The sequence below is a fragment of the Mustelus asterias genome, chromosome 16 (genome assembly GCF_964213995.1).
Source record: "Mustelus asterias chromosome 16, sMusAst1.hap1.1, whole genome shotgun sequence".
Classification (NCBI taxonomy): Eukaryota; Metazoa; Chordata; class Chondrichthyes; order Carcharhiniformes; family Triakidae; genus Mustelus; species Mustelus asterias.
Window position 1 is genome coordinate 103,466,169 of NC_135816.1, and position 10,364 is coordinate 103,476,532.

Genomic DNA, 10,364 nt, shown 5'->3' on the forward strand with positions numbered 1-10,364 from the left:
CAACACTCCCCTCCGAGACACTCCCAGTCAACACATCTCTCTCCTTTGTGAATACCGACGCAAAGTATTCATTTAGGATCTCCCCTACTTATTTGGGCTCCAAGCATAATTCCCCACTTTTGTCCCTGAGAGGTCCGATTTTTTCCCTGACAACCCTTTTGTTCCTAACGTATGAATAAAATGCCTTGGGATTCTCCTTAATCCTGTCTGCCAAGGACATTTCGTGACCCCTTTTTGCCCTTCTAATTCCCCGTTTGAGTTCTTTCCTACTTTCTTTGTACTCCTCCAGAGCTCCCTCTGTTTTTCGCTGCTTGGACCTAACATACGCCTCTCTTTTCTTTTTGACCAGTCCTTCAATTTCCCTGGTTATCCACGGTTCTCGAATCCTACCCTTCCTATCCTTTTTTACAGGCACATGCCTATCCTGTAGCCCTAACAACTGTTCCTTAAAGGACTCCCACATGCCAGATGTGGATTTACCCTCAAACAGCCTCTCCCAATCAAGAGCTGCCAATTTCTGCCTAATCCCACTAAAGTTAGCCTTCCCCCAATCCAACACCTTGCGACACCACTCATCCTTTTCCATCACTATCCTAAAGCTAACAGAATTGTGGTCACTATTTGCCACATGTTCCGAAACTTTGAAGACCTGACCGGGCTCATTCCCCAGTACTAGGTCCAGTATAGCCCCCTCTCCAGTCGGGCTATCTACATATTGTTCCAAAGAACCCTCCTGTACGCATTTTACAAATTCCTCCCCATTCAGAGTCCCAGCTCTCAGCGATTTCCAGTCTATACCAGGGAAATTGAAGTCTCCCACTACAACAACCCTATTTTTCCTGCACCTATCCAGTATCTCCTGACATATCCGTTCTTCCACAACCCTTGGGCTGTTGGGGGGCCTGTCGTATACCCCCAACATAGTGACTGCACCCTTCCTGTTTCTAAGCTCCACCCAGAGTGACTCGTTACACGACCCCTCTGAATTGTCCTCCCTCTGCACTGCTGTAATATGCTCTCCAACTAATACTGCTACTCCCCCACCTCTTTTTGCCCCTCCTCTGTCTCGCCTAAAACACTTGTACCCCGGAATATTCAGCTGCCAGTCCTGTCCCTCTTTCAACCAAGTCTCTGTCACCGCAACCACATCCAAATTCCTCGTGCGCATTAAGGCCCTAAGTTCGTCTGTCTTACCTGCTACGCTCCTTGCATTGAAGTATAAGCACTCCAGACCTCCAGGCCCAGTGAGGTCATCCTCCCCCAGAGTGCTCTTCTTTTTTGCCAGCCTTGTCCCAGCCCCAAGCTCGTCCCCAGCCTCTACACTTGTAGACCTAATATTTTGATCCCCACCCCCCTGCCATACTAGTTTAAACCCCCCCGAACTGCACTAGCAAAACTCCCAGTCAGGATATTGGTGCCCTTCCAACTTAGTTGTGACCCGTCCTTCTTGTGCAGGTGCCATCCTCTCCTGAAAACTTCCCATTGATCTAGGAAAATGAAGCCCTCCCTCCTGGACCAGACCTTTAGCCAAGCATTCAATTGTACGAACTCCCTATTCTTAGCCTCACTCGCACGAGGCATTGGGAGCAGCCCACAGATGGCCACCCTGGAGGCCCTACTTTTTAGTCTATTTCCCAACTCCCTGAATTGCTCTCGTAGGATCCCCCTGCTCTTCCTATCTACGTCATTTGCACCAATGTGTACAATGACATCCGTTTCTTTATCTTTCCCTTTTAAGATGCCTCCTATCCGCTTGGAGACATCCATTACCCCAGCGCCAGGTAGGCAGACTACCATCCTGGAGTCCCGTTCACACCCACAGAATCGCCTGTCCGTGCCTCTAACCGACGCATCCCCCACCACTATTGCTATCCTCTTTCCTTTCCGGGCCACAGAGCCTGACTCTGTGCCAGTGACCTGGTCACTGTGGCTTACCCCTGGAGAGTCATCCTCCCCCACACTATCCAAAACAATATACTTGTTTTGGAGTGGGACAACCACAGGTGACCCCTCCTCTAATTGCTCACTCCCCTCCCCTCTCACACCTGTCGCCGAGCCCTTCCTATTATGAGAGACAGCCACTGGAGTACTCTCTGGTACGTTACCCTTCTGACCTTTACTCCTCCTAACTGTGACCCACGTGTCTTCCTCCCGATGCCCCGGTGTAACTAGTTCCCTATAACTCATGTCAATTATTCTCTCATTCTCCCTGACGAGACCAAGGTCAGCAATCTGCAGCTCCAGTTCCGTGACGCAGTCCCTCAGGAGCTGCAGTTCCACGCACCTGGCGCAAATGTGGTCCTCCGGGAGGCTAGGTGTTTCCAGGAACTCCCACATCCCACACCGGAAGCACCGAACTGGCCGATCACTCATAGTTACCCTTATCCTACATAGGTTTGGAGAAAAATAACTTACCCTGCCTCGCCCAAGCCCTGTGAGCCAAAGCCCTGACAGCTTTCACTCAGCTTCCCACTCACTCCACTGCCCGCTCCCGACGCTGCCCGCTGTATAGAGTGACTTTTATACTAAAAAACACAATCTCCCAGAATCCCCTGCAGCCTACTCCCACTTCCTCACTGTTTAAACCTTTGAAAAAAGCCCTCTTCACTACTGTACTCTGGATTGTTAATCCTGAAACATAACCCCTACAATGCTGTACCCTGGATTATTAATCCAGTAACATAACCCCTACACTACTGTACCCTGGATTATTAATCCAGTAACATAACCCCTACATTACTGTTCCTGGATTGTTAGTCCAGTAACATAACCCCTACACTACAGTACCTGGAAGATTAATTCAGTAACATAACCTCTGCACTACTGTACCCTGGATTATTAATCCAGTAACATGACCCCTACACTACTGTAACCTGGATTATTAATCCAGTAACATAACCGCTACACTACTGTACCCTGGATTATTAGTCCAGTAACATAACACTTACACTACTGTATCCTGGATTATTAGTCCAGTAACATGACCCCTACACTACTGTAACCTGTATTATTAATCCAGTAACATAACCCCTGCACTACTGTACCCTAGATTATTAATCCAGTAACATAACCGCTACACTATTGTACCCTGGATTATTAATCCAGTAACATAACCCCAACACTACTGTACCCTGTATTATTAATCCAGTAACATAACCCCTACACTACTGTACCCTGGATTATTAATCCAGTAACATAACCCCAACACTACTGTACCCTGTATTATTAATCCAGTAACATAACCCCTACACTACTGTACCCTGGATTATTAATCCAGTAACATAACCCCTACACTACTGTACCCTGGATTATTAATCCAGTAACATAACCCCTACACTACTGTACCTGGATTATTAGTCCATTAACGTAATGCCTACACTACTATCTCCTGCATCCCTGAGATGTGCTATTCCCCACCCCGCCCCCCTTTATCTGTCACAGAGAAACTGATATCGCCCGAGATGTTTGCGGAGATCCTGTGCGACGACCTGGATTTGAACCCGCTGAACTTTGTTCCGGCCGTGGCCTCGGCTATTCGGCAGCAAGTGGAGTCATACCCCATGGACAGCATTCTGGAGGACCAGACTGACCAGAGAGTCATCATCAAGGCAAGTGGGGCTGAAATGTCCCTCCTGTGCTATTTTATTCCCCCCCATCCGCTATCTCCTTTCCCCACCTCTCCCCTAACCGCCTGACAACCGGTGAGGGGCATGGTGGCGGGACTGGTGGGGCGATGCGGTGCGTGGAGTGCTGGTGTTGGGCTCCTTTGTTCTGTGTTTTTTTCACGGGGTGGGGACATTTTCCCTTGAGCTTTAAATGGGAGAATGCGCTCTCCTTCAAGTCTTGCGGTTTGGCATTGTTAGGGGCGAGATCAGAAACTCCAGGGTACTTTATGAAATTAGCCCAGACCCCAATTTTTACATTTGATTTTGGCATTGGTGATCATAAAGTGTTTTGCTCCAAGTATGATTCAAGTGACCCATTAGGGAGCTTTTATCAAAACAAACGTTATTTCAGAACACGGTTAGAATATAACAAAAAGAATGAACTTTTACCAATTCAAATACTTAAACACGACAAAGTATAATTCTTAACAGCTAGCTATCTCTGTTGTTCCAATTTCAAGCAATACCGAACAGACACATACCCTTCTCCAGAATTAGTTAGCACTGAAACGAGTATACTCACATGATGCTTGATTTCCAGCCTTTTAACACTTCTGGACAGAGATCCAGATCGCAGTTTCCAGAGAAGGATATATCGTCAAGCAGCAGAACCTCAGAGAAGTAATCCTCATCTCTGGCAGCTCCCAGTCTCCAGACTTCAGGGAGGCACTGCTCCCTCCCAACCCAAAAGCAGCATCTAAGCTTCAACATTCTGTGCAAGCCTAGCTCCACCTAGTCACATGGCCGTCCGTACCTGTCAATCAACCTAACCAAGCCCTACTCTGCATCGTCCCGGGGAATCACTAATAACAACAGAACAGCATGAGTCCAGATTAAAGCACACATTCTCGCAAATAGAAGCACTTATGCTGCTACAGTAACCCCACAGGATGCTGGTTATGGACAGAACGGTTCCGATAATGAAAAGAAAGCTGCTAAAACAGATCCTGTACAAGGAGCGTGACAAATACATTTCCTAAAGGCACAGAATCGTCACAGCGGGCTTGGTCTTTGAAGTGTACCCCTCCCCCATATCCCCGGGTAACCCTCTTTCTTGTCTCTGCCTGTGCCCTGCCACCTCTCTCTCTCTCTCTCTCTCTCTCTATCCCACAGCTCAACACGCACGTCGGCAACATTCTGCTGGTGGACCAGTTCGAGTGGGACATGTCGGAGAGAGACAACTCGCCTGAGAAGTTTGCGCTGAAGCTGTGCTCGGAGCTGGGCCTGGGCGGGGAGTTCGTCACCACCATCGCCTACAGCATCCGCGGGCAGCTGAGCTGGCACCAGAGAACGTACGCGTTCAGGTCTGTTAGGTGTGCGGGTTCCGGTGCCCCACCAGCACAACCGGAGGGAGGGGGAGAGGGGAGGGGGGGGGGGGCGGTGTGGGGGTGAGGGAGGATAGGGGCCTGGATGTGGGCAGTGCTGTTTGCCACTGACCTTTCACCCTCTGGGTGGCTGACAGAGGCCTCATCCTGTCTTCCCCCCCCCCCCCTCCACCCCCCTCCGCCACCAACGCCCTCCTGTGAGTCTGAGGGTGGAATTTTAACGGCACGTCCGCCCAAGGCTCATAAGATTCCCACCTGGGGCCAACCAGAATGCCGTTCTGCGACCTTCGCCCTCCCCGATTCCAGGACGGGTGTGCCAGTAAAATTCCCGCCTCAGAGTCCGAAAGGAACAAGTCCTTCCGTCCTGGACAAGTCAGGAAATCTCAGAGGGCTTCCTCACGCTGGGACGTACAAAGGACCTGAGGGACCTTGGGGTGATTGTCCAAACATCCCTGAAGGTGACAGAATAGGCAGATCGGGTGGTTAAGAAGGCATATGGGATATTTGCCTTTGTTAGCCAAAGCATAGGTTATAAGAGTGAGGAGGTTAGGACGGAGCTTTCATTTGATTTGATTTGATTCATGAGTGTCACATGTATTGGGATACCGTGAAAAATATTGTTTCTTGCGCGCTATACAGACAAAGCATACTGTTCATAGAGTACATAGAGTTGAAGGAAAAGAGAATATAGTGTTACCGTCATAGCTAGGGTGCAGATAAGAATTAATATAAGTTCGGTCCTTTCAAAAGTCTGATGGCAGCAGGGAAGAAGCTGTTCGTGAGTCGGTTGGTACGTGACCTCAGACTTTTGTTTTTCCCTGATGGAAGAAGGTGGAAGAGAGAATGTCCGGGGTGCGTGGGGTCCTTGATTACGCTGCCTGCTTTCCCGAGGCAGCGGGGAGTGTAGACAGAGTCAATGGATGGGAGGCTGGTTTGCGCGATGGATTGGGCACGACCCTCTGTAGTTTCTTGCGGTCTTGGGCAGAGCAGGAGCCCAGACCAAGCTGTGATACATCCAGAAAGGATGCTTTCTATGGCGAGAGTCGTGCAGAATTAACTTAGTCTCCTGACAGAGTAGAGGCATTGCATAAAATAGTGGTTAGGCCAGAGCTAACGGTACTGTGTACCGTTCTGGTCGCCACATTACACGAAGGATGTGATTGCGTAAAAGAGGGTGCAGAGGAGACTCACCAGGCTGTTGCCTGGGCTGGAGCGTTTCAGCTTTGAAGAGAGGCTGGTTAGGCTGGGGTTAGTTTCCTCAGAGCAGAGAAGGCTGAGAGGGGGGGCCTGATCGAGGTGTACAAGATTATGAGGGACAGAGGGTGGATAGGAAGCACCTTTTTCCCCTTAGTCGAGGGGTCAATAACCAGGGGGCATAGACTTAAAGTCAGGGGCAGGAAAGTTTGAGGGATTTGAGCAAAAGCTTTTTCACCCAGAGGGCAGTGGGAATCTGGAACTCTGTTAGCCTGAAAGGTAATAGAGGCCGGAACCATCACAACATTTAAGAGGCATTTAAATGAGCTTGAAACGCTGTAGCATACAAGGCTCCACACCAAGAACTGGAAAGTGGGATTAGCATAGATAAGTGTTTGATGGCTAGCCCAGACAGATGGGCTGAAGGGCACCTTACTGTGCTCTCTAACTCCAGGCACACACCACTCTGTGTGAAAAACCTCTACCGCACATCTCCCCTAAACTTTCCCCCCTCTCACCTTGGAATGTGCCCCCTTGACTCGTCCACCCTGGGAAAAAGTCTCTGACTATCCACCCGATCTCTGCCTCTCATCATTTTGTGGACCTCTATCAGGTCTCCCCTCAACCTCCCTCTTTCCAGTGAAAACAATCCGAGTTTATTCAACCTCTCCTCATAGCCAACAACATCCTGGTGAACCTTCTCTGCACTCTCTCTCTCTCTTCTGGTAGTGGGCTTGGGGGTAGTCACGAGTTGTGCCGTGCTGGATTTAAGTTGCGGGAGAGTCTGTTTGGTTCTGATGGTCTTGCCGTTCTCTCTCACCTGGCATTTGAAAATGTTCCCCCCTCGCCCCCACCCCGTCTTCCTTCCCTCCCCTCGCTTCTCCCCCTCGCCTCTCCCCGCTCCCCAACCCTCATTTGATTTTCCAGTGAGAACCCCCTGCCGATCGTGGAGAGCGCTCTCCGGAACACCACCGACGCCGACCAGTGGTGCCCCCTGCTGGAGACGCTGACCGACGCCGAGATGGAGAAGAAGATTCGCGACCAGGATAGAAACACCAGGTATGGCACCAAGAGGAGCGGTGCAAAGGCGAGGGACCCGTGGTTACAATTGCACCCTCCGTCACGTAAAGGCAAAACACTGGAGATGCTGGAAGCACTGACGAACGGTCATCCAGACTCGAAATGTTCACTCTATTCCCTCCTCGCGGATGCTGTCAGATCTGCTGAGACGTTCCAGCAGTTTCTGTTTTTGTATCAGCCACGTACTCCCTGGGCATCGCTATTTTACAGCGGCACAGCGGTTCGCACTGCTGCCTCACCCAGGGACCTGGGTTCCCCTCATGTCTGTGTGGGTTTCCCCCGGGAGCTCCAGTTTCTTCCCACAGTCCAAAAGGTGCATTGGCCATGCTAAATTCTCCCTCAGTGTGCCCGAACAGGCGTCGGAGTGTGGCGACCTTTTGTAGTTCCTTGCGGTCTTGGGCAGAGCAGGAGCCCAGACCAAGCTGTGATACAACCAGAAAGAATGCTTTCTGTGGTGCATCTGTAAAAGTTGGTGAGAGTCGTAGCTGACATGCCAAATTTCCTTAGTCTTCTGAGAAAGTAGAGGCGTTGGTGGGGCTTTCGTAACTATAGTGTCGGCATGGGGGGGACCAGGACAGGTTATTGGTGATCTGGACACCTAAAAACTTGAAGCTCTCAACCCTTTCTACTTTGTCCCTGTTGATGTAGACAGGAGCATGTTCTCCTTTACGCTTCCTGAAGTCGATGACAATCTCCTTCGTTTTGTTGACATTGAGGGAGAGATTATTGTTGCCGCACCAGTTCACCAGATTCTCTATCTCATTCCTGTACTCTGTCTCGTCATTGTTTGAGATCCGACCCACTACGGTGGTGTCGTCAATAAACCTGAAAATCGAATTGGAGGGGAATTTGGCCGCACTGTCATGGGTGTATAAGGAGAATAGTAGGGGAAATTAAACAATTATTTGAATAGAAACAATGTGTAGGGGTGTGGGGAAAAGGCAGGGGAATGGCACTATGCCATGATGCTCATTTGGAGAGCCGGTACAGACACGATGGGCCGAATGACTGCCTTCTGGCCGTCACAATCCGGTGTGACTGGGAGGATAATGTGCAGGCGGTGATGGTGTTCCCATGCATCTGCTGCCCTTCTAGGTTGTAGAGGTCGCAGATTTGGAAGGTACTGTTGGAGGTAAATTGCTTCAGTGCATCTTGTAGATGGTACACACGGCTGCCACTGTGCGTCGGTGGTGGAGGGAGTGCGTGTAAATGTGATGCCAGTCAAGTGGGGCTGCTTTGTCCCAGATTGGTGTCAAGCTTCTTGAGTGCTGTTGGGAGCTGCACCCATCCAGGCAAGTGGGGAGTATTCCATCACACTCCTGACTTGTGCCTTGGAGGTGGTGGACAGGCCTTAGGGGGGAGTCAGGAGGTGAGTTACTTATCCCTGAACGCTGCCACAATATTTTTATGGCTGGTTAAATTCAGTTTTGGTCGGTGGTAACCCGCAGGATGTTGACAGTGGGCGATGGCCCAGGGTCATGCTCTGGGGACCCAGGTTCGAATCCCACCATGGCGGATGTTAAAATTTGAATTTTTTAAAAATGACCGTGAAAATCATAGAATCATAGAAACCCTACAGTGCAGAAGGAGGCCATTCGGCCCATCGAGTCTGCACCGACCACAATCCCACCCAGGCCCTACCCCCACATATTTACCCGCTAATCCCTCTAACCTACGCATCCCAGGACTCTATGGGGCAATTTTTAACCTGGCCAATCAACCTAACCCGCACATGGGAGGAAACCGGAGCACCCGGAGGAAACCCACGCAGACACGAGGAGAATGTGCAAACTCCACACAGACAGTGACCCGAGCTGGGAATTGAACCCGGGACCCTGGAGCTGTGAAGCAGCAGTGCCAACCACTGTGCTACCGTGCCACCCCGGTGATTGTCAAAAACGACAAAGAAAAGGACAGCACAGGAACAGGCCTTTCGGCCCTCCAAACCTGTGCCAATCATGATGCCAAAACTAAACTAAGAACAAAACCTTCAGCCCTTACTCGGTCCGTATCCCTCTATTCCCTCCCCATCCCTGTACCCATCCAGATGCCTCTTAAATGTTGCTAATGTTCCTGCTTCCACCACCTCCTCTGGCAGCGCGTTCCAGGCACCCACCACTCTCTGCATGAAAAACTTCCCCCCGCACATCTCCCTTAAACTTTCCCCCTCTCACCTTGAACCTGTGCCCCCTTGTAATTGACACTTCCACCCTGGGGAAAAACTTTTGACTATCCACCCTCTCTGTGCCTCTCCCAATTTTGTAGACCTCGATCAGGTCTCCCCTCAGCTTCCGTCTTTCCAGTGAAAACAATCCTAGTTTATTCAACCTCTCCTCATAGCCAAAGCCCTCGAGGCCAGGCAACATCCTGTTGAACCTTCTTTGCTCTCTCTCCAAAGCTTCCACGTCCTTCCGGTAGTGTGGTGACCAGAACTGCACGTAATACTCCAAATGCTGCCTAACCAAGGTTTTATATACCTGCAACATGATTTCCCAACTCTTGTACTCAATGTCCCGGCCGATGAAGGCAGCATGCCATATGCTTTCTTCATCACCTCGGCCACCTACATTGCCACTTTGAGGGAACTGTGGAGCTGCACGCCCAGATCCCTCTGTACCTTAATGTTTCTAAGTGTTCTGCATTTACATTGTGAAAACCCATCTGGTTCAATAATGTCCTTGAGAGAAGGAAATCTGCCGTCCTTACACGAGATTCCAGAGCCAAAGAAACGTGGTTGGCTTTTAACTGCCTGTCTGAAATGACAGAACGAGACACCCAGTTCAAAGGGCAATGAGGAGGGGCAACGAATGCTGGCCCAAATGCCACATCCCACGGACGATTGGGGGGAACAAAGTGAAGCTGTCTAACTTGTTGTAATATGAAGACGGTTTATGGGGCCAAAGTATGACTGAACTGTTCTGGAATTTTCTTTTCCCCTCTTTTCTTGTGTTTGAAGGCGGATGCGAAGGCTTGCCAACACTGCTCCCAGCTGGTAATGCAGGGGACGCTTCACGATGGTACCGGATCTCAAGTCACGTTGTGGGACTGGGGTTGTTGTCGTTGCGGGGGAGAGAGGTGGTCAAGGTGCGGCGGGGAGGGG

General features: G+C 50.3%; 1 protein-coding gene across 3 annotated transcripts in view; it reads left to right on the forward strand.

Moving 5' to 3' along the window:
- LOC144505329 (SWI/SNF-related matrix-associated actin-dependent regulator of chromatin subfamily B member 1-like) overlaps nt 1-10,364 on the forward strand; it is a 95,555-nt gene extending 85,191 nt beyond the window's left edge. For 2 of the 3 annotated variants that reach the window (XM_078231450.1, XM_078231448.1), the window contains exons 6-9: nt 3,442-3,608; nt 4,779-4,969; nt 7,112-7,243; nt 10,221-10,364. In XM_078231450.1, the coding sequence (XP_078087576.1) occupies nt 3,442-3,608; nt 4,779-4,969; nt 7,112-7,243; nt 10,221-10,260 (530 nt within the window). In that variant the 3' untranslated portion in view covers nt 10,261-10,364. The remainder of the gene's footprint in view (nt 1-3,441; nt 3,609-4,778; nt 4,970-7,111; nt 7,244-10,220) is intronic. The other variant, XM_078231449.1, reaches the window with a different exon arrangement.